The sequence below is a fragment of the Epinephelus lanceolatus genome, chromosome 19, assembly GCF_041903045.1.
Source record: "Epinephelus lanceolatus isolate andai-2023 chromosome 19, ASM4190304v1, whole genome shotgun sequence".
NCBI lineage: Eukaryota > Metazoa > Chordata > Actinopteri > Perciformes > Serranidae > Epinephelus > Epinephelus lanceolatus.
Window position 1 is genome coordinate 38436600 of NC_135752.1, and position 24566 is coordinate 38461165.

The following is a 24566-nucleotide window of genomic DNA, read 5'->3' on the forward strand; positions in this document are numbered from 1 at the left end:
ACTATGGATGGACTGTTGAACAGGCCTAAAGGGCACAGGCGCAAGAGCCCGAATGTCAGGAAGACTTCGGGCCCTTTGCCTGCAAAATGTCACTCAAGTACTGACTGGAAAGAGACTCAAAATGACCACAAAGAGATGCAAAAGAACTGCAAAGAGATGGGCAATAACTACAAAAATGGGCGAAACAACCATAAAGAGACACAAAGAGACACACAATTACCTCAAAAAGACCCTAACAACTATAAGATGACACAAAATAACCTCAAGGAGACAAAAAAAAAGACTTTAAAAATGGGCAAAACAACCAAGAAGACAGACAAAAAGACTACAAAGAGACATACAATGACCTCAAAGAGACACAACCGACTATAAAATGACAAAAAAACAACCACAGGGAGACACAAAACCACAAAAAGATGACCACGAAGAGATGCAAAACCACCACAAAGTCTGTGTGTCTTGCTCCGGTGTTGGAGAGGTGGTGGGGACTTTTGAATATCTGTGCCCACTGTCTCATAATCCGTCCATGCCAGGGACAAACCAAAGTCCTGTAGGCCTTATATCATCTTGTTATTCAACACCTGTCCTGAAGATATTTTAACACATATCAGGAGGGAAGTAAAGAAGTGGGGGGTGGAGTACAGAAAGAACGGAAGTGAAGAGTAAAGAAGGAAGGAAAGTAGGGAGTAAGGAAGGAAACAAAGCTTCTGGAGCCACATCCTTTGTTCGTCTTGGTCCCTCTGTTCTACCGAAGAAGGCTGAACAATATACAATGAAAAGACATTTGTGCAGCAAAGTGTTTCAGGAGTTTAACCCCAATGTGACTCATCTTGTCCTGAATGAGACTTAAAGATTTACACACTGTGGCTTCATCAGTCTATCTCACACCGTGACTCATAACTCAGTGAGTTTATGATCTGTGGATTATGGGACACAGAGCAAACACACAGCTACATTCAGCCTCAGATTATTTTATCACCTTTAATAAATCAACTTGATATACAGTAACATAATATAGGCTTTGGTATAATTACAAAAATAAGATGGATAATATTAATATAATTTGCACATTTAACTGACAGTGATTTTGAGTTTAAGCTCCTCTAATTTTGTTTTTACAGAGTCAGAGATAAAATTGAAATCATATTTCCAGTGATTGTTAAGTAAAATGATTCTTCTTCAGTCAGGCTTCAGGACTCTCCTGATCCAGTTTCACCACGTTTGAACTGTAATTAAAAAAAGACTCATTAATACAGCATCCTCTGAAATCATCCTCTTATTAGGCACACAGTTTATGATGATCATCCAGCTCTGGCCGACACGTTCTCACTCCCAACTCGTCAGCTTGGTCAGCTGCCACTACAACACTCTACCTTCCCTGCTGTCTGCTTGTTAAATGCAAACACTGTGTTTTCAAAATAAGCTTCCACGTTCACAGGAAACAGCAAAATAAGAACAAGCTGCCATACATGACGAGTTGGGAGTGAGAACATGCTTCTCTAGCAGACGGGTCTCAAGCACTTACCGCATTCTTCAGCAGGTTTCCAGATTTGGTAAAGATATTGGGTTTCCTCGAGGCTGGTTTGGTGGTCTCGGTGTTGTTCTGAGGGGTCGCCCGAGACAGAGACGGAGACTGAGGCCGGGAGGAGCTTTGTGTTGTGGGCGTTGACAGCGAGTAAGACTGAGGGTTCAGGTAGGTTTGGGATGGGGTTGGTATGTAGGGCTGAGATGGTGTGTACGGCTGGGTTGGGATGAAAGCCTGGGAGGAGGGTGTGTAGCTCTGAGGAGGGGTGTAGACTTGTGGAGGTGTATATGTCTGAGAAAGGGTGGATGGGGTGTAGGTTTGAGAAGGTGTGTATGTTTGAGAAAGGGTGGAAGGTTGAGACGGGGTGTAGGTTTGAGAAGGTGTGTACGTGCTTGTTGGTGTGTACGATGCAGGCTGAGTTTGAGCCGGAGCGAACGGGTTGCTTGGTGCGAGGCTCGGTGTGTTCAGGTACGGCTGTGTCTGTGAGAAGGACTGAGGTACTGGTGTGGAGTCCAGCAGAGTGGGCGGCGGCGGCGGTGGGAAGCTATCGGCTCCGTCCTCGGCGTCAGGAAGATCCCCAGAGGCGCCCAGATCGTAGTGCCTCTTCCTCAGCTCCCCCAGACGGACTCGCTCCTGGTCCAGCTGAGTCTCCAGCTGCAGCACCTTCACCTGAGAGAATGAATTAGATACATATATACATATATATATATATATATATATATATATATATATATATGTATAAATCAACAGGTGATTTGTGTTGACTGGCATTATGTGCGTGTGAAATTGCTGACTCGCTGAGTAAACTTCCGCCGGTAAATCCTTGGCATTACACATCCCCGGAGGATCTCAATGCTGATTGGCTACCGCGGCACAAAACTGTCACTGAAGTTCAGATTTTTCAACTCTCACGAAAAAGCTCATGATGTGAAATCACACTATTTGCTGCATTCAAGCTGTTTAATTTGCATATTTTGTGTCATGTGCATCGTGCTGCCCTGCTGGAGTCTGCGTCTAATCACGTCCTTACATTGACTTTACCTGCAGTTCACTCAAGTGAATTATTTAATTCGCGCAGGTGTGAACACAACATGAGAAATCCATGTATAACAGAATAAGGTCAACATGTCAACAAGTTGAAATATTGCGAGTATCACTATATGAATTTTTCCTACCATATCAAAAATTATACTGATATTATCCTGAATGAGATGATATGGCACACCTCTACTGGAAAATACACAAAACCAGATGATAAATAACTTGATGGACTCACCTGAGCTTCCATCTCCTCCTTTTTCAGTTTAATCAGAGACATGCCAGAGAAGTCCATCGTACCTGTGATGACATCACAGAGTTATGGAAATGTTGGTCGCACCATCACTTTAGTCCAGACTGAAATATTTCAACAACTACTTATGTAATTTCCATGTAATTTCGTAAAGATGTTCATGTTCCCCAGAGCATGGGTGGATTAAAAAACAGTGTTTCCCTGGGCACAGAAATGCGAAAGGCCCCATCACCTCTCCAACACAGGAGCAGGACACACAGACTCTGTGGTGGCTTTGCTGCTTTTTTGTGGTTTTGTGTTGATTTGTTTTGAGTCTCTTCCTGGTCAGTCATTTTCAGGGACATTTTACAAGTGAAGGCCAGAGGTAATTTTTCTTTTTCCTTAGAGTTATAGTGAAGGTTTCCTCAAAATAAAATTGCGCAAAACACCCTTAATTCTTCTTCTTATGGTTTCCTTAAAATGTTCACTTAAGTATCTATGGTTTTCTCCTTGTCTTGGTCTCATACTTTAGGAATCCTTAGACCGTTGCACAAAAGACATCAGCAACCAAAGCAAGGGAGCAAAAAAAACTTAAGGCACCTTTGACTCTGTCTTAATTGCAACATGAATGAGTTTATGGTGATAAATGAAAAAAATTAACACATATCGAGAAAAATGTTCCGCAACCAGGAGAACCTGATGGATACGCTTTTGGTTTTATGCTTAAGATTTGACTGAAATCATTTTTCGTTTCTGTTTTCTGGTATTTAAGGATCAAATTTACTTTGTAGTTTGTTCTTTGTATGATTGTATTCCTCCAGAGGTTTACTCTTTTCCTCCTCTGACCAGTTTGATTTTCTTATCTTTTCTTCTGCCATTTTCTTCATTATCTAACTATAAGCCAACTTTGTGAGACAATAACAGGCGTCACAAACTTGAGTCCAAGCAAGCAAACAATCTCCATGGAAACTTACTGCTCTAAAATCTCTTTCAGTAAAGAGTTAATGTTTTACTTAATTAAGGAAAACGTTTAGGATTCTGTGCAACTGTTTACGTCCCTCAGCTCAGGAGAAATTAAGCCTTAAGTGTCATACGTGAGGAGAAAACTTAAGGTGCAAGTGGTCCAGGGGCCTGTGCCCAGGAGGCCTGTTCAGTTATACATCCATGCCCCAGAGGATGAATCCATGAAGTTCACACCATGTGATCAAGACTGAAATGTCTCAACAGCTATCAAATGTATTGCCATGAAACAGACATCATCACCCTCAGGATGATTTATATTAACATTACCACTTACCTTGATCAGAGATCTGCTGCTGCCCATGTTTGGTGGAGGTGACGACCACAGCAGCCATGTCGTTCACATGTCGTGAAGCCTGCTTCAGTGTGTGCAGCTTCTTGTTGTTGCGGTCGGCCTTCACCTGAAATTACACAGATACATGAACATGTGGAGTCACTGTCACATTAACAGTCTGTTTTATATTCAGCATTTGTCACCAAAACACATTGTGTATATTATAAAAGGGATCAGCTGACACAATATGAAAAACACTGACCTTTTTTAAAACCTAACTCTTGTGCTCTCTATGCAGATATTTAAGATATTAGTCTGAGAGATTTCAGTCTCCAGCACAACACAACAGAGGGAATGGAATTTTGTTTGTGGTGCCCACAGCACTTAAAAGGTATTTAAAAAATTCAGCAGCAATGTGACCTTTAACAAACAATGTGTCTGTTTGTCTAGACGACTCACAGCACTCACTGGGAACAGATTGTTATCATTTAAACTACTTTGTAAAGAGGAAATAGTCCCAATACAAACTGTGTGTGAGTGTTACAATACATGTTGTAGTTTGGGTGAATCATTCTGTCACAGCTACAGTTCCTTTGGTTGTTTTTTATTTCATTCATTCATGTTGCTTCCTGTTTTACTTTGAAATTCACGTCTCCTCTTGTTTCAGATCACTTCAGTTCCTGTCCCTGTGTGTTTCCTCTTCTTTTTGATGACATCACCTGTGTCTGATTGTCTGTCTCACCCTAATCAGCCTCACCTGTGTCTCATTATCCTTCCTCTCACCACAGTGTTTAGTGTGTGTCTTGTTTTCTATCAGTGCCAGTTCATCTTAGCTCCTTGTGTGGGTCATGTTTGCTTCCATTATATCGAGCTCTCAAGAAAGGAATGAAAGCGTCTGTTGTTCTATTGCTGTCTTAACTCAGAAAAAATACTCAGAAAAACAGAAAAAATTAACCCAAAAAACAGAAAAAAAATTACCACGAAAAACAGAAAAATAAAAAAAAATACTCCAACAAACAAAAAAACCCCACAAAAAACAGAAAAAAATTACTCCGAAAAACAGAAAAAATACCACAAAAAAAAACAGAAAAAAAATTACACTGAAAAACAGAAAAATAAAAAAATTACTCTGAAAAACAAACAAAAAATACAACCCAAAAAAAAGAAAAAAATTACACCAAAAAACATAAAAATAAAAAAATTACTCCGAAAAACAAAAAAAATACAACAAAAAAAAAGAAAAAAATTACACCGAAAAACAGAAAAAATTACTCAATAAAACAGATTTTTTTTATTTGTCAAGTGAATGCAATAAGCTTCCGTAGAAATAATAAAGCTATTGCGGAATTGCATTTTTCTATTAAAGTTTAAATTATAATTTTATTTAAGTCCCCTTTGGACTTCCATACTAGAGGTATAAAGTCAAATAAAATGAAAATACTGAAGTACTTAAACTAAATGTACTTAGTTACTTTCGACCACTGAGCTAAAATGTGCATAATGTCACCTTCATGCTTGTGGACATGGATTTAAGTTGCACTCATACATGATATCAATACCTTTAAACTGATCAGAGAGCTTCACAAACCAACAGGAAATAGTTTTGACTTGAGTTTTTTACCTTTGAGGCAGCGACCAGCTGAGCCGTGCTCGCAGCGATCTCATGTGAACAAGCGATGAGTTCCTCATATGTTCCACTTTCACCCACAACCCGGTCAGCTGAGTCCCTGACAGCAAAGAGGCAAAATACATGTTCACTTTATAGTTTGGTATTCAGCATGTGTGACTAATGATATACAGTGTGTGTCTGGATCCTTACAGCAGCTGCGTGGCGCCCCAGCCCACAGCTTTGGAGGCAGAGATGAGTCCTTCTGTCCAGCGAGAGTTTTTGGCATAAAACTCTGTGACAGACGCTGCACCCTAAGAGAAGAACAATTACAAATGTGTCACTGCATACAACACTTTAGGCAACTGGACAATAAGAGGACACAGTTCAGCCGTGTTTTAGTGAATAAAATGAAACTTTTTTACTCCAAACTGGCCCTTCAGTGTAATTATTATAAGTCTGATAAACGCAGAACTCACCCTGCCTCCCTCCACAATGTCTTTCTGCAGGTCAGTAGAAGCTGTCACCAGCATGTGAACAGCCTGGAGAGGAACAGAAACACTGAGTGACGAGGAATCACAGAGGTTAACAGAAATATATTTCAAAAGTGGAAAAGACGTCTCACCTTCATCAGGTCAGAACAGGACCCCAGGATACTGAGAGGGAACAGGAACAAACACATTGCAGGTGAGAACATGAAGCAGAGAAGCTTGAAACTTTAACAAATAAGGATGAGACAGTTTTCATCTCACCTCTGGTTGACCTCCAGCTTGATGCCAGATGTTTCTCTCTTTGCCTGAGACAGAATCTCCTGAGAAACAGAGGATAAAGCAGAGATGTTAAGTATCACCAGTTGTGTGTGTGTGTGTGTGTGTGTGTGGTTCAGAGGTTCATCTGTCATGATGTGTCCTTACATCCATCCGCAGCACGGCCTCTTCGATGGCAGTCGATGTGGCGATCATCTCTTTGTCCACCATGTGTCCCAGCTCCTCTTTCCGCACATCCTGGCCTTTCGGTCGCAGATCCTGCACATGAAGCACACAGGTTAAGCCTGTAAGAGGCAGTGATAGGAAGTAACTGTACTTTACTTAAATACAGTTTTGACCAGCTTATACTTTACTTGAGTATTTCAATTTTACACTACTTTATACTTTAACTCCACCACATCTGAGAGGCAAATACTGCACTACATTTATCTGACAAGACAAAAATTGGTTTGCAGCAAAGTCAAACATAGAAATTACAGCCTCACAGAGCTGCTGGCACGGCTCTAGACTCTTGTTACTCTGATAAAGGTCAAATCAGTCTCACCTGTCCCAGAGCGAGGATACGCTGGACAGTGTAGCGCACGGCGGTGGGATCTGCCCTCTGTAAAGAGGCCTGGATCTTCAGATCCTTCAGGTACTGGAGACAGTTATTGGCACAGTCCCGACAGCTGTCAGTTAAACCTGCACCAGACAGAAGAAACAGGAGTGTTTAACTGTTTGTGTGTACTGTAATTACTGTAGTAAACACCCCTCTGACAGTCACAGTGTGAGTGTGCGTCTCTTACGGTCGGCCTGGTCGGTGGGGGCAGAGTGAGATGTCGCAGCTCCGTTGACAATCGTGTCAGCGGCGAGGTGAGAGAACTGTGTGACGGCTCTCAGCAAACCACTGGCATCTGGAAACAATAAGGAGCAGAGCTGGGATGTAACTAAGGAATGTACTTAAAAATTGAAGGGTACTTGTGCTTTACTTGAGTATTTTCATTTCATGTAACCTTATACTTGTACTCCACTACATCTCACAGGTGAATATTGTTCTTTAAGCAGTAATATTAATCCAAAAACATCAGATATAATCGTAAAACACTGACAGGAAACAGTATTTAAAGTACATTTTGCTGATACATACTCACAAACTTTCACTAAAGTAAGGTTTAAATAAGGACTTTTACTTGTTCAGGAGTATTTTCAGTGTGGTATTAGTACTTTAACTGAAGTAAAGCATCTGAATACTTGTTCCACTGCTGTAGAGGAGCGTTACATACTTTCATTATCTTATCACAAACATGCTTTATCTCCGAACCTGAGCACACAAACACACAGCTCACTCACCATTCCTATTCCCCAGGTAGACCATGTGACTCTGCTGCATTTTGTCGATAGAGCTCAGAGTGATTTCAGCTCGATTCACCAAATAATCTGAGAAACACAAAGAGAAAGAGCATGAAAAATTACTATTCAAGGTCTGAGCAGGACTCAGTGTCAGGGACTCCCATACGGCATTTGTAAGCAGTATATAAACTGGTTTAAAACACACTTAAATGTCATTGTAATCAGATTTAAGGAGATTTTTAAGTGTTTATCAACATATTTGGTGACGATAATAACTCCTCTGGTGAGACATTTTTAACTGGAGGCTGCTGTATGAACACATTGTGAATGACAGCACTGTAAAAATTGTTGAAAATACTGTCCATAAATGGTGTGTAATATTCACAACTATGTTTTTTTATTATTATTATTTATTACGTTAGCGTATTGCATTCACTTGACAAATAAAAAAAAATCTGTTTTGTTGAGTAATTTCTTCTGTTTTTCGTGTTGTTGTTTTTTTCGGGGTAATTTTTTCTGTTTTTCTGAGTTAAGAGAGCAATAGAACAACAGACGCTTTCATTCCTTTCTTGAGAACTCTATATAATGGAAGCAAACATGACCTGCTTGTTTAGTTTAATCCAGTTTTACTTTGTTTTGGGTTTGAGACACTGGGAGACACTCTTGTCTTTAAGTCATACAGATGGTGTTATCATTAGTTTGTCGGCTTTACGCAGGCACCTTACAAAATACATCCATGAGCAGGAGTCACCATGGATGCAGGGGTCACTTGCAGGTGCCAGGTGGGAGCTTCTCGCGAGATTTTGAAGTATCTCGTCTCCTCATTAAGGAAAAAAAATTACCACGAAAAACAGAAAAAAAAATACCCCGAAAAACAAAAACATTACCACGAAAAACAGAAAATATTACTCAGAAAAACAGGAAAAATTACTCAGAAAAACAGGAAAAAAATTACCACGAAAAACAGAAAATATTACTCAGAAAAACAGAAAATATTACTCAGAAAAACAGAAAATATTACTCAGAAAAACAGGAAAAAAATACCACGAATAACAGAAAATATTACTCAGAAAAACAGGAAAAAAAATACCACGAAAAACAGAAAATATTACTCAGAAAAACAGGAAAAAAATTACCACGAAAAACAGAAAATATTACTCAGAAAAACAGGAAAAAAATAACCACGAAAAACAGAAAATATTACTCAGAAAAACAGGAAAAAAATTACCACGAAAAACAGAAAATATTACTCAGAAAAACAGGAAAAATTACTCAGAAAAACAGGAAAAAAATTACCACGAAAAACAGAAAATATTACTCAGAAAAACAGAAAATATTACTCAGAAAAACAGGAAAAAAATACCACGAATAACAGAAAATATTACTCAGAAAAACAGGAAAAAAAATACCACGAAAAACAGAAAATATTACTCAGAAAAACAGGAAAAAAATTACCACGAAAAACAGAAAATATTACTCAGAAAAACAGGAAAAAAATAACCACGAAAAACAGAAAATATTACTCAGAAAAACAGGAAAAAAATTACCACGAAAAACAGAAAATATTACTCAGAAAAACAGGAAAAATTACTTAGAAAAACAGGAAAAAAATTACCACGAAAAACAGAAAATATTACTCAGAAAAACAGAAAATATTACTCAGAAAAACAGAAAATATTACTCAGAAAAACAGGAAAAAAATTACCACGAATAACAGAAAATATTACTCAGAAAAACAGGAAAAAAAATACCACGAAAAACAGAAAATATTATTCAGAAAAACAGGAAAAAAATTACCACGAAAAACAGAAAATATTACTCAGAAAACAGGAAAAAAATAACCACGAAAAACAGAAAATATTACTCAGAAAAACAGGAAAAAAATTACCACGAAAAACAGAAAATATTACTCAGAAAAACAGGAAAAAAATTACCACTAAAAAACAGAAAATATTACTCAGAAAAACAGGAAAAATTACAAAAAAAAAACCCCAGAAAAATAAATAAATTACTCAGAAAAACAGAAAAAATGACTCCGAAAAACAGGGGGGGTGGAGCCTATCCCAGCTGACACTGGGTGAGAGGCAGGGTTCACCCTGGACAGGTCACCAGACTATCACAGGACTGACACATAGAGACAGACAACCATTCACACTCACATTCACACCTACGGACAATTTAGAGTCACCAATTAACCTGCATGTCTTTGGACTGTGGGAGGAAGCTGGAGCACCTGGAGGAAACCCACGCTGACACAGGGAGAACATGCAGACTCTGCACAGAAGGGCTCAACCACCCTGGGTTTGAACCAGGAACCCTCTTGCTGTGAGACAACAGTGCTAACCACTGCACCACTGTGCCACCAGGAGTCAGGTGACTTTAAAGAGAGAGTTATGTTAGCTTACAGTCAGCTTACAATAAGAATTGTTGTTTTTTTGCTACCTTAGAATGAGCCCATTATATTTACATAATAAGCGGGTCCTCATCTATGGAGTCCATCACGTTGTTCTACAGTAGCCCAGAACAGACAAACCAAACACTGACTCTAGACAGGGCCTCTCGTGTTTTCACATCAGCCACTGTAGTTCTTCTATGCACTTGGTACACGGGAGAAGTTTATGTGCTGCAACCTCACCACTAGACGCCACTGGTGGCATCCATTAGGTGGGTCCATTTATTTATTTATTCATTTATTTTTTCCCATTTTTTTTACCATTCAGTAGCTTCCCAGTAGTGTTCCATATGTATTCAATTCCAAACTACAGAAGTGTATTGCATTCACTTGACAAATAAAAAAAGCCCTGTTTTTCTGAGTCATTTTTTCTGTGTTTTCAGAGTTATTTATTTATTTATTTTTCTGTTTTTCTGAGTATTTTTTTCCCTGTTTTTCGTGGCAATTTGCTTCTGTTCTTTGTGGTAATTATTTTCTGTTTTTCGTGGTAATTTTTTTCCTAAACGAGGAGACGAGATACTTCAAAATCTGGCGAGAAGCTCCCACCTGGCACCTGCAAGTGACACCTGCATCCATGGTGACTCCTGCTAATGGATGTATTTTGCATCTGTGCTCCTGCTCCTAGACAATTTCAACTACGGGATCAACAAGGGTAAGGCATGTAGTTAGTTACACACAGAGTATGATAATCTAGCTATGTTTTCCACTGCATCCTTCTAGTGTAGGCCTATCGTTAGCTGACAAACGTGTATGGGCATAATTTCAGTTGACAAAGACAGAAAAAAATTACCACGAAAAACAGGGAAAATATTACTCAGAAAAACAGAAAAAATTACACCAAAAAACAGAAAAATAAATAAATTACTCCAAAAAACAGAAAAAAATACTCAGAAAAACAGGGCTCATTTTATCTGTCAAGTGAATGCAATATGCTTCCGTACCAAACATTCAGTTTTTGGTTGAAGTACATGCGTTTTGGCATCAAAATGCTTTTTCCCCAAGCACTTCTAAAAACGTTGTCCCATGTGACCTGACATAGATTTCTGCATGATGACACTGCTACATATAAACCCACCAGCCTGCATTATGTCCCTCTTCTTGACTAAGCCAAGCTTTCTTTCAGAATTGTGTGTTACCAGTGTTCCAAGTTATTCTTCTAACTCCCTGGCCGGCACAGAAGCTAAGTAATGAACTGCTGTGGACACAGTAGACCAGCAACTTGCGTGTTCTGGGAAGTTAAATTATTGTTTTTATCAAAAGAGTCTGGTGGCTTTGAAGAGAGCGATATAATGGCTTCAGGTCCCCGTTGGAAATGGCTGTCTGACTGCAAAGTAAAGTGGTGAAAATATAACGCTGACTGTGGAGAAGTACCTCACACATCCCTTCTTTAGAAAATCTTAACTAACCCTCTCAGGTATTGTTATTATTATCATCAACGCTTGCTGCTCTAACCTACGTCACTGCTTTTTGCTGATGGCTAAGTGGGTGTTCCCATTTGAAAACCCAGAAAAGAACACAGATGGAGTCGACCTTTAAAGCTCCACTGTTCAGTAAATTCAGTGTGATGAATGTGATTTTCTGGATGGGAAGAATTGACGGAGGTTTTACCAGGTGAGCTGATGCAGCTGACATGTATGGGGTCGTCCAGTTTGGCCACAGCGTCCAGTATGATGCCCTCAGCCTCTACCACAGCACACTGCAGCAGACAGAACTGCTCCTCCTGCAGCTTGTGGGCCAGCTCTCCTTCACGACAGGCCTGACGTAACACACACACACACACTCATCAGTAACAACTCTGAGATGCATCACAGCCTCACTGTGCAGGTCATGAAGTGTGTGTGCAGCACCTGTTGCTGTAGCTGAGCATGGAGGCTTCCCAGCTCCATGCTGCTCCTCTGCCTCTCCTGCTCCAGGGAGCTCTGGTGGAGCTGAGCCTGCTGCCTGAGGGAGTTCAGCTCGGCCTCATGGTCCCTGACTGTGCGCAGCAACACCTCCCTCTCCGCCTGCAGCCCTGCCAGTGAGCTGCTCAGCTGGGTACCACTCTGAGGAGCAAAACATGCATCTATGAGTGTTTTTGTTTTGTCTGGGGACTTGGAGACGACGTCAAAGAGGAAATATTCGTACCATTTCTTTGCTCTGCAGGGCGCTGTTTGCACGGTTCAACTCTGCCCGTGTCGAGTCCAGCTCTCGTCTCAGCCTGTCGATCTCCAACTTCTGCTCGGCATTGATGGCAAGCTTTGGAAAGGCAAGTTTATTTTTATCAGCAACAAGCGCATTAAAAGTGCTTTACACAAGACATAAAAAAGTATTCAGACAAGATATAAAAGAAATATACATAGGATTTAAATAGAATAAAATAAAATAAAATAAAATAAAATAAAATAAAGGAAATGAAATAAAATAAAATAAATAAAATGAATAAAATAAAATAAAATAAATAAAATGAATAAAATAAAATAAAATAAAATAAATGAAATAAAATAAAATAAAATAAAATAAAATAAAATAAAATAAATGAAATAAAATAAAATAAAATAAAATAAAATGAATAGAATAAAATAAAATAAAATAAAAATAAAATAGAAATAGGCCAATTACAGTACAGCAAAATGACTGAGAGTTGGAGCACCTTCCTATTTTTGCTATTTTTTCTTATACTGTAGGATATTGTGAATGCTCCCTGAGTTATTGATCTGTTTATTATCATATGTTTACATGTTTGGAGCCTAAAAACTGAATGTTGAGTTTTGACTCAGGGTAAAGTAAGCAGACCTTTCTTAGACCATCTGAGAGGCTTGGACTGGTCAGAAAACAGACAGACCAAAATTCGTATTGTGCGCTGCTGACTTTATGTATTAGATGGTTTAAGACACCCATGTAGCCTCTGTGTGCATATTTCTCTGTCATGTGACTGTACCTGCTGCTGTAGCTGAGCTCTCAGAGCCTCCAGCTCTCGGAGGAGTCGGTCTCTCTCCAGGTCCGAGGTGCCCTGCTGCTGCTGGGCCTGTTGTCTCAGCGAGGAGAGCTCTGCGTCTCTCTCTCTGGCGGAGCGCAGCAGCACATCCCGCTCCGCCTGCAGAGCCACCAGGCTGCTGCTCACCTGAGATCCCTCCTGAAGCAACAGAAATATGGAAGTAATTATTTGATTAAACACAAGAAGCCATGAGGGAACTTTGAATAAATAAAAATCTAATTAACTATTGGTTGCTCAGTCGCAGTAAAAAAAAGCTGAAGAAGAAGCTGCACCTTGTCAAAATAAATCCAAGCCTATATGACTGGACCATGTGGTAATTTAATTTGAAAGGACAGACACAGGAATACTTGGTTCACTAATAAAAGTTTGCTTGATTGTTACTTCACATTCAGTCTCACCTTCTCTTTGTTGTCCAGCGCGTTGTGAAGGAGAGCCAGCTCTGCTCTTTGCTCCAGTAGCTCTTTGTTCAGGCGCTCGACCTCCTGCTGCTGCTGATTCATCTGATCGAGAGAGGAGACACTTCATCAATACTCTGGTAATTTCAATTTAAAAATGTAATATCATAAGGTGTCTTTCTGCAGTGGTCATGGCTCAGAAGCTGACGAGGTCTCACCGTGTTTCTTTTCTCCAGTCGCAGATTTGCCAGCTCGTTTTCCAGCTGCTGTGTTTTTCTCAGCAAATCGTCCTGACCTTGTGTTGTGCTCGACAGCAGCTTCACTGTTTCTGCGTTCTGCACAAACACACAGAAAACATGTCAGAGTCACTACAAAAACTCACTTTAAATGCAGAGAGTTAGATGAACAGACTGATATATCACTCTCATGTTTGTATAGTATGGATACAGCCAGCAGCTCTTAGCTTAGCTTAGCATAAAGACTGGAAATGGAGGGAAACAGCTAGCCATGCTCTGTCCTATGGTAGCCTCCCAGCACCTGTAAAGCTAATTAATTGACATGTTTTATCTTGTTTGTTTATCTCTACAAAACAAAATATAAAAATTACAAGTTGCAGATTTGCAGTGGATGATGTGATGATGGTTGCCTGAAGGCCCGAACAAACCAACAAATCCCTAACCCCTATTATTTTCAATGTACAACCCCATACTGGAGGCAGCTTAGACACGTGTCGGTGCTCCTGGTCATGCTGTCCCACGGCACTTCATGCCACTGTCATACTTCCAACCTTGCTGCCCCTGGAATTAAATATATTTTCCTCCACTTGCTCTCAGCTTGTACACACCAGCTCCCAGAGCAGCTCTTTCCTCTGCTCCTACAGCAGCTCGACTCCTCTCCTCACCACTGATGTACAAAGAGAACTCTGTAGCTGTGTCTTGTGTGCGACAAACAATGGATCAGGAAAGACTCGTGGTTGAGGTTGAGCTAAACCACTCACAATCCCGTCATTATAAAGACAATGGACAAAAATATATTGCCTGGTGAGTCACAGCTCTGAAGATCAGCTCCTCAGGTGAGAAATCAACTCTGATTAGTGACTGTCCACATGTGATTGGTGGAGGTAATAAATAAAACAGGCAAAAACTGACAGAGTTAATCAACAAAGACTAACTAAAAATATCTTTCACCCAGGTTTTACTCAAAATAAAAATTAAGCATCATGACAACTGACGATGACGATCGATGACGATGGAGCAGCTTACCTTCTTCATGAGGTCGGCGTGACTGGTGATGAGCTCTGCGTGTCTCTCTTTGAGTTGAGTGAAGCGAAGCTCTGCTGCCTGAGCTCTGTCTGTGTGGAGATGATGGGACAAAGAGGACACTGTAAGGCTCAGCCCAACTCGTACTTCACCTGCACACAAGTCTGTTTACTCACGGTCTGCCTCCTTGAATCCGATCTGAGCCCCGGCGTTGGCAACGTTGGCGTACCGTAAAGCTTCCACTTCCATCTGCAGGTGCTCCTTCTCCACCATGGCCATCTGTTTCTGGGTGCGCTGGTCCTCGACCTCGGCCTCCAGTCGATTCACCTGAGCCTTCAACTCAGTTACACACCTCTGAGCCTGAGCAGAGGAGGGACAAGGAGGTAGGTTCGGCCACCAAACTTGGATGTTTATAGGAACCAATCACTGTGTTTCTTGTGTTTTTTTTAGGCACCAAACATGGGTGTTTTTTTTAGGGACCTGCCTCTGTGTTTCTTCTGGCTTTTAAGTCATCAAACCTGGGTTTTCTTTGGGACTTACCGCTGTGTCTTGTGTTTTTTAGACACCAAACATGGGTTTTTTGTTAGTGACCTGAGGCTGTTTATCCAGAGACTTTTCAGTGCCAAAACGTGGTTGTTTTTTAGTTACCCATTGTTGCTTTTCCTGTTGCTTTTTTGACCCCGAAACATGGGTGTTTTTCAGGGACCCATTACTGTGTTTCTTGTGGCTTTTAGGTACCAAACTTGGGAGAATTTTAGGGACTCATGGCTGTGTTTCTTGTGGCTTTTAGGTACCAAACCTGGGAGAATTTTAGGGACCCATTACTGTGTTTCTTGTGGCTTTTAGGTACCAAACTTGGGTGTTTTTAGGGACTTGTCTCTGTGTTTCTCATGGCTTTTGAGTCATCAAACTCCAGTGTTTTTTAGGGTGCCATCGCTGTGTTTCTTGTGGTTTTTAGGCACAAAATGTGGGTTTTTTTTAGTGACCTGAGGCTGTTTATCCAGAGGCTTTTCAGTGCCAAAACGTTGTTTTTTAGTTACCCATTGTTGCTTTTCCTGTTGCTTTTTGACCCCGAAACATGGGTGTTTTTCAGGGACCCATGGCTGTGTTTCTTGTGTTTTTTTAGGCACCAAACGTGGTTGTTTTTAGTGACCGTCACTGTATTTCTTATGTTTTTTAGGCATGAAACACAGGTGGTTTTTGGGACCTGTCTCTGTGTTTTTATGGTTTATTAGTCATCAAACTTGGGTGTTTCTTGTGGTTTTTTAGGCACCAAGCGTGGTTCTTTTTTTTAGCGACTTGAGGCTGTTTTTCCAGCGGCTTTTCAGCCCCCAAACATGGTTGGACTTTGGGCACCCATCACTGTGTTTCTTGCATTTTTTTCAGGCACCAAACATGGGTGTTTTAGGGACCTGTCTCTGTTTTTTTATGGCTTTTTAGTCATGAAACGTGGGTGTTTTTAGTGATCAAATGTGTTTTTTTTAGCTCCTGAACATGGAACACTGGTGGACTTTTAACCGGGCAAGTTTCAGCTTGTTGCGATCTGTAATTCACGCTAGACTCCACCAAATCCCACTAAATCATACACACTTCACCTTTAAGTACATTTTGTTATTACGTACTTTAACTAAAGTCCATCTTACCTCAGTCTTGATGAGCTGTAGCTCTGGTTTGAGCACCTCCAGCTCTCTCTTCAGACTCTCATTCTCTGTTCCTCTCTGGTCAACTGAAACATCAGGTGCTCCCATCTGGTTGAGCAGATAGTACTGTCAAGAAGAAAAAAACAAACAAACAAAAATATTAGCTGTGACACCAGAAATAGAGGTGCAAACATTAACATTTAACATCTTGTGACGTGCACGTACCTGTGGCATCTGTGGTGCTTCTCTAATCTCTGGTTGCGGCTCCACTTCCTCCTCCTCTTGACGCTCCTCGTTAGGAATCACCACCACCGCCTTTTTATATTCAGCCAAGGCAGCGGCACGGAGGAAGTTTGGAGGAGCCTGTGGAGCAAACAAAATGTAGTATGTGCATCATAGACAGTGGGGACTCTTGATTTTTTTTAAACTATAATCATTGAGTCCCTTTTTAGGCAAATAATTTTGAGGTTTGGACTGTTGGTTGGACAAAATAAAGATTGTGAAGGTGTCACTTTGGGCTCTGGCTCATTTCCCAACATTTTTAACATTTTTAAAACCAATTAATCAATCGATTAATGGAGAAAACAGTCAGTAGATTAATCCATAATGACAACAATCAGTAGTTAATAGATCAAAATGAGATCCATCTCAACCAGCTACAACAGTAAAATCCTGCTTTTACCTTAATGCATGAGTCAGAATCATCTAATGAGATCATATATAACAGTCACATGGGACTTTTTATACCCTGATTAGACTTACATACTTTTAGTGAGAGAACATTGTCATTGTCGGACAGAGTATTTCTACAGAGTGGTTTTGTACTTTTACTTCAGTGAAGGATCTGAACACTTCCTCCACCACTGATGATAAACCCACTCATATCAATCATATGTTACTTACATCGGGGAGCTCTGGGATCTGGATGATAGTTTTAAAGAACTCAATTTCTCTCGCTCTGTCGAAGAACTGTGTGAGGCTGCAGAAGAAAGCACAGCTGTCACTGATGAAACCCATCAAGAGATACAAAAGTGTGTTCATGCCTCATAATATTTAAACCCTACCCGTCAAACAGAACGCGGAACCGCTCTCGATGTCCGAGAAGAACCTCTGGAGCAATGCCTGTAAACCAGAGGGCCTTAAAGCTTCATCTAACACTGGAAGGTTTGACTGAGTTAAGAAATAAACAAATGTATGTGTCACTCACGGCTGTGAAGTTTGAACATCAGCAGGACAGAGAAGTGGTAGAGGAAGCTGCAGTCCAGTATGAGGGGGATCAGAGGAGCCAGCCTACACTGCCCAGCTGGAGTGGTAGATTTGGCCCTGTTGGCGTCCAGCTGGCGCAGAACTTTAGACATGACAAAAAAATTAAAAGCAAATTAAAGGACACGTCTGATGGTATCCAGATTTTTCTTGAAATCCTGCAACACACGTGTGTATCAGAGCCTGATGTATCTTCTTCCTCTGTGCCACAGAGGACAGTCTCTAATGTTGTTGTACAGTTTGAACAAACATCAGCAGTGTTTTCAGAGTCACGTGACTTTTAGGGAGAATATACAACAAACAAACAGGTAGGCTAAATGAAACTTCTGTGGCACTCAGCGCTTCATCACTCCTGCAAATGATTAATTTAGAAACTTAATCACTGTATTTTAAAAAAGTAATTACTTGGCAGTGGAAACATTTGAAAGCCGACATTTTTATTATACTTGTATGATAAAAACTCCTGGAGATATTATTCCAAATAAATGACATATTTATCTATTTGTCATTATTATGCTCCGCTGGTGCAAGTTACATTGAAGAGGCCCCGCCTTCACTTCCAGCCAATCATGCACAAGGGGGGGGGGGGCTAACTTTATAACTGCTGAGGATACACACATGCATCCTTGAATATTCTCTGAGTGAAGGACAATGTCCTCGGAAGAATTTGAAGGATCCTTGACATTTAAACAGACCTTAAGCGAGATTTGATGATGTTGCATCCTTGAAATTTGGCCATTTAAGGATCATTCCTGGACTTTGGAAAACACCCACTGTAGTTTATTTTGACTTAATCCCACTCACACCGTCCTGCTGCCACAAACACTCACTAGTGCACCAAATATAGATTTATTTCCCCAACAAATGCACTGTTTCCTCCTTTTTGAGTAACATTTCCTAAAAAATGAAGTGAGCAGCTGATTTAGGAAATAATTTAACCTTTATAAGAATGAACCGACATGTTCATGAGACATTTTTAAGGAGTATGACTTCAGTAGGAACCAATGGGCTTTTTAGCTAAGTGCTAAGTCTAGCATTTTTGGTTTTAGTCGTGTCATGGGATTGGTGACACTAAGAACAACTAGAATTACCGCCGTGTGGTTGCATGCCTGGTGCATCAGTCCAGTGTCTGTTTCCATCCATGTCAGTGAAAACATGCTTCACACACAGAAGATCTATACAATCAGCACAGTTTCAAGATTAGAGTCTAATGTCTCCCCTTCTCGAGATTTACTCGAGGTGTTCTTGAGATGTGATGTTCACAAGGATGGGATGGATGGGTATGTATGAACAACCCGAAAACTTACTACCTCTGACCACAGTGGTCGCCGGCACAAAGGCAAACCAAAGAATATCACCAGCCTCGTCCTTTAATTTATTACAAACAAAAACACTTCTTCGATGGCTTCGGTATCATGCAACAAAAAGCAAAACTGAACATGTGGAGAGTTGGCTTCCTGTGGACTCACCTGTCTCCTCCATCTTCAGTCCAGCCTCCAAGTAATCCATCAGCTCCTGCGTCATGTCTAACCTGCAACACATTAAAGCCACATTACTGAATCACATTTAATGAGAAACACAGAACACTTGGTCGTGGTGTAGAAACACTTACACTTTGGTCATGTCATTCCCTGCTTCTCTCTCCAAAGTCTCATCGCTGGCCTCTAAGTTGCCTGGGATCACTTTGTGCTGTGAATTTAAAACGTAATGAGATGATTTTCACTCTGAGTTCATCACATGTCGTAATGCAAACCATAAAAGCAACATTTATGTGTTACCTTTGCATGAAATTCCAGTTTGAGGCAGAGGAATTTGGCAGATAAGGCAACAATATGGCCGTAGCGATCATGCAAGTTTCCCTGGGAAAACAACATTAACAGATATAAGTTCATGTGGTGTATTTGCTCAAAAAAACGCTCTGTACTTTGTCTCATAGAGGTGCTTCACTTTGCTGCTTTCATAAACCCCACGGTCTTGGAACATAGGATGAGACATGCTGGTTTGGAACTGCTGTGGAGGCTGAAATATATGAATTAATATGCAAGTAAATAAAAGGTTTGCTGCTGTATGTAACTTTATCTTTTAATTCATAATTATGAGAAGGTTGCCCTTTTTTTTTTTTGCTTGAGCACCTGCCTGTAAAAATGTCTGTGCACGACACCAAATTTCTGAGATGCTGTTGAAGACATCGGACCAGAGAGATGCAACCTTAGGCCACAAGACAAAGCTGTGAGAAAAGGGTTGCGTCGGAGGATCACAAGTCGGTGACACGTTTGGATATATGTTGTCTGTTTTTGCCTTGGTGTAGTGGAATCTGTGTGGTGTTTTAAATTGTATCAGTGTTATTTAAGCATTGGTGTGTGTGTATTTCTTTTTCATTTTTTCGACAAACTCTAAAACAAACCTAATATAAATTTGTGTATCAGAACTTTGCAGCTTCTTCTTCTCTCTCCCACTACTCACGTGACGACCCCTCAGATTTATCTGGTGACAGTTGGAGGAGCCCAACCCCCGGGTTGGGAACCACTGGACTAAACTAGTAACTCTATATTAAGTTGTTTATACTGTCTCCACCTGGGGCAGCTACAACAGTAACATGCTGCTCTAACATTGAACGACGGTATTACCTATCTAATGATGTCACATAGAATCAGAGATCAGCCACAGGAGACAGTTTAGGACGTCTTTTAAGAATCTGAATGCAGGGTTTTTACTTGCAACAGAGTATTTTTCTTTGTCTATAAGATCTGAGTTCTTCTTCCATCACTGATACTCACCCAGAGAATGCCCATGTCTTTAACGTTGCGGACGTGTCTGTGAGAATCTCTGACAGTCTGCAGGTCAAACACAGAGGACAGAGATTAGACGCCACCAAGACTGAAGAGAAGGGTGGAAAAGGTTACAGTGAAGTAGACAATGAGATGTGAGCTCACGTTTCTGTGTCCGTCTCTGAGCAGTTTGTGCAGCAGGTAGCAGAACTTCCAGCTGATCATGGAGTTGCTGGACAGAGGCAGGTTGAGGGTGTAGGACCAGAAGGTGGTGGCTCCACCCTCCTTATGTGATCCCATGATGATATCTTCACTGCTGTCAAGGAAACTCCAAAACTCTGATGCAATAATCTCAATTCAACTTCAGACTTGTGTCTTAGCAGGTTCATTATATTAGAGTGTGATCGATGAAGACAGAGTCTGATTTTTAGCCATGATGGCAACGTTGGTTTATCACTTTGGTCCAGACTGAAATATCTCTACAAATATCAGATGGATTGTCTGACAGTTTGTACAGAGATCCGTGATGTCCAGAGAAGAGATGATAATGAATTTGATAATAATCTGACTTTTCCTCGGCTCAGTCGCCAGAAGAAAATGTTGCCATTGTACATTTCTGCAAACCACAAATACGTTACATTTGCATGTTTCATACGTATCACATTAATGTTTCTAAAGTGACATAACGGTGTCATAGGGAGGTTGAAGGGATGGTGGATGGCGTGACACCAGGGCGAGGTGCCTGCCAAGCTGCACACCACTGACTGCACACTCAAGACCAAGAAACAACAGAACCGGTTGTTTTTTAGTGACCCGTGGCTGTTTGTCCAGCAGGGATGGCGCCTGCATTCAGACTCTTCACTAATCAGGTGAAGTGAACTGCACTGCGAACTTGAAGTGACCCCTCTGAACTAAGAGAGGTCTGAGCTCTCTTGAAGTGTAGGCTGAAAAGGACCAAGTGTGAAAACACCATAACTTATTAAATTTGATAACTTGACTACTTTTCTGACAAATGTTTTAAACTGAGCAATACATGACATAAAGATGCAAAGCAACAGAATGAATGTTATATTTATATATAAACTTTTTACAAAAGACAAAAAAAAGAGATTTGGATGTAACCCATATGTGATCACCAACATTTTGAGTAGTAGGCTAACTGTAATTTAATTCCATATTTGTTCTCAGTGACTGTAACTGATTATAATTACATTTATTTTGTAATTTAATTACACATAACTAGTTATATAATTAACTAGTTAGTCCCAACCACCAGTGACAGCTGTAACTGTATTGTGTTGTTTAATTAATTATTATTATTTAGAATGGTCAGTGGCAAGAGTTATAAGACATTCCTACTGATAAATTGCTTAAAAATGTGTTTTCATTTTAAAAATGTGCAGATACTGTATTAAAAGTTAATGTTTTCTACGGAAATGTATTGCATTCACTTGACAAATAAAAAAAGCCATGTTTTTCTGAGTAATTTTTTCTGTTTTTCGGAGTAATTTATTTATTTTTCTGTTTTTCGGGGTATTTTTTTCTTTTTCTTTTTTGTGGTAATTTTTTTTCCCGAACGAGGAGATACTTCAAAATCTCGCGAGAAGCTCCCACCTGGCACCTGCAAGTGACTGGTTCCTGCGTAAAGTCGACAAACTAATGATAACACCATCTATATGACTTAAAGACAAGAGTGTCTCCCAGTGTCTCAAACCCAAAACAAAGTAAAACTGGATTAAACTAAACAAGCGGGTCATGTTTGCTTCAATTATATCAAGCTCTCAAGAAAGGAACAAAAGCGTCTGTTGTTCTATTGCTCTCTTAACTCAGAAAAAATACTCAGAAAAACAGTAAAAAATTACCCCAAAAAACAAAACAAAACAATACCACGAAAGACAGAAACAAAATTACACCGAAAAATAAAGAAATTACTCAGAAAAACAGAAAAAAATTACTCAATAAAACAGATTTTTTTTTTTTTGAATTTGTAAAGTGAATGCAATACGCTTCCGTAATTTTCCAAGTTATTTGAGTAAAAAAAAAACAATTAAAATTAAAATGCAATTATCCAGTTTGCATTTTCATTTTTACATTTTTGAATTGGCATCCTATGGTCATATAAAAAATGAAAATGGAAAAGCTGTTTGCCATTTAATTAAAAAAAAAAAAAACTTTTTAAATTTTTATTAATATTATCAATATTCAAATGTAAATCAAATTTGAAATTTTACATGCAATATAAAAATTGTAACCTGATTTTTTTTATTATTTATGCAAGCAATATTTAAGTCAAAATTAAAATACCATTTTCTAACAATTCAAAAATAAATTACGATGGCATTTGACTTTTTTTTCAACTAACAAAAAAATACCACGAAAAACAGAAAAAAAATTACACCATTACACCACCACGATTTTTTTTATTTGTCAAGTGAATGCAATATGCTTCTGTATTTTTCTGGTTCTTGTTTGAATTAAATGTGAAATTGTTTCAGTTTGTTGCTTCATTTTTTGTAACCACAGCATTTTAGCAACATGCTAACAAACCCTCTAATGGGGCTGGTTGGCACAAATGCACAACATGACTTTAATCACAAAATACCAAATGTTAGAAAACATTTGTGGACATTTAAACATATTGATTTATAGCTGTAACCTTTAATTTGCTACTGGATAGAATATCCTAACATAAACCGAGACACAAGGCAGAGGAAAGTGTCCTAACCAACCCTGATGCCAACCAACTGCTAATTAGCTAAAGTTAGCATGCTAATATTAGCATTTTGCTCAAAGAACAGCCTCACAGAGGAGCCAGCATGTCTGTAACCTGTCCTGTTTAAGCAATTTGACAATAAATAGGTTGCTTTTTTTTAAAGGATACTGCGGACATATTTCTCTTTGAGTGGTGTTTCACCAGAGATGAGAGTTTTGCTGATGCTTTGGAGCTGAAAGACAAAAAAATAAGAGACTCAGCTGAGTTAAAACAGCTCAACTGTCCTACAAGTCAACATCACACTGCCTCTGGCGGAAATAGATGTGATTACCTGATAAAAACACACTAAGTTAGATTCAGCCCAGCCAAGAGGCCAAAACTGTCTTGAAATTAATTAAAAACAAATATTATAAGTTTCCACTCAAATATTCAACTTTAAACACATTAATTTTAAGTCATCAAATGCTCCCTAACAAGGAACCTCTCAGCCTGATTTACAAGCTATTAAAACATACATACAATCGGGATACATGACGTCATTTAGGCAATAAACTGTTTAATTTTAATAAATAATAAAACATAATTTCTTACCTGTTGTTTAGCAAACTGCTCCTTCTCCGCAGCCAAAGCTTTTTCCGTCTTATTATCACTTTTATTCTTCGCCTTGCTCATGTTGTTCCTCTAACTATAAATCCACACAGTGATCCGGCTCCAGGTTTCAGCTCCTCACCTGCGCTCCCGTGCCTCTTTAAAACAATAAAAGGTGCGCCAGACGCGGCGCGCGCACGTCCCCAAAAAAAGATTCCCCCTTTAATTCTCTTCTTTAGGTGAAAACATCGCCGTCTTGTGAAAACAAAAGTGACCAACAGGTAAACACAGCCGTTGCTCTCGTGCGTAAAAGCTCTCCAAATGCGTACTCGCCAAATCAGTGCGTTTAATCACAGGAAATAAAACACCAGTGATTTATAGGTTTACTTATAAATATTTTTTTTATCAAAAGCAGATGACAAAGTAACAAACAGCTCTCCACATTTCCTCTTGAGTCACCGGGTGAATCTGAAGGCAGTGAAACTGGAAAGACAATACAAGGACACACCACTCAACAGCCCTGTAGGACTGGTTTCACATCTCACCCACTCCACACAACACAGCCTTTAAACATCTGACACAGGCTTATAAAAAATACACATGAATTTAGGTTTGTATTCCTCCCAAAAATATTCAGAGGCACCAAGTTAAAAACAAAACAAGATTAAAGGTATAAAAAGGTACAAATTCATGGCAGGAATGTAACTTTAACACTTCATCATT

General features: G+C 39.7%; 1 protein-coding gene across 1 annotated transcript; it reads right to left on the reverse strand.

The window, feature by feature from the left end:
* Positions 1-967: 967 nt before the first annotated feature.
* Positions 968-23983, reverse strand: hip1ra (huntingtin interacting protein 1 related a). Its single transcript, XM_033645974.2, has 33 exons — positions 23847-23983; positions 23424-23487; positions 20708-20850; positions 20552-20608; positions 19553-19633; positions 19387-19463; positions 19244-19305; positions 17719-17859; positions 17576-17633; positions 17415-17490; positions 16737-16874; positions 16515-16637; positions 15048-15231; positions 14875-14963; positions 13831-13947; positions 13616-13717; positions 13161-13355; positions 12368-12478; positions 12091-12285; positions 11852-11999; positions 7792-7878; positions 7248-7355; positions 7007-7143; positions 6610-6720; positions 6448-6506; positions 6321-6351; positions 6175-6237; positions 5909-6009; positions 5711-5816; positions 4093-4216; positions 2802-2863; positions 1526-2194; positions 968-1226 (listed from the first exon to the last, which is right to left on the reverse strand). The coding sequence occupies exons 1-33, from the start codon at positions 23925-23927 to the stop codon at positions 1191-1193; spliced, it is 3936 nt and encodes a 1311-aa protein (XP_033501865.2). The 5' UTR covers positions 23928-23983; the 3' UTR covers positions 968-1190.
* Positions 23984-24566: the final 583 nt, after the last annotated feature.

What these genes read in the sequence shown, in the direction of transcription:
- hip1ra (XM_033645974.2), bottom strand. Translation starts at nt 23,927, where the DNA reads ATGAGCAAGGCGAAGAATAAAAGTGATAATAAGACGGAAAAAGCTTTG. An exon ending in CAAAGAGAAATATGTCCGCA is followed by an intron (nt 20,851 to 23,423) that starts GTATCCTTTAAA and finishes ACAGCAGTGAAG; the next exon opens with ATATCATCATGGGATCACAT. An exon ending in AGGCCGTGCTGCGGATGGAT is followed by an intron (nt 6,507 to 6,609) that starts GTAAGGACACAT and finishes TCTGTTTCTCAG; the next exon opens with GAGATTCTGTCTCAGGCAAA.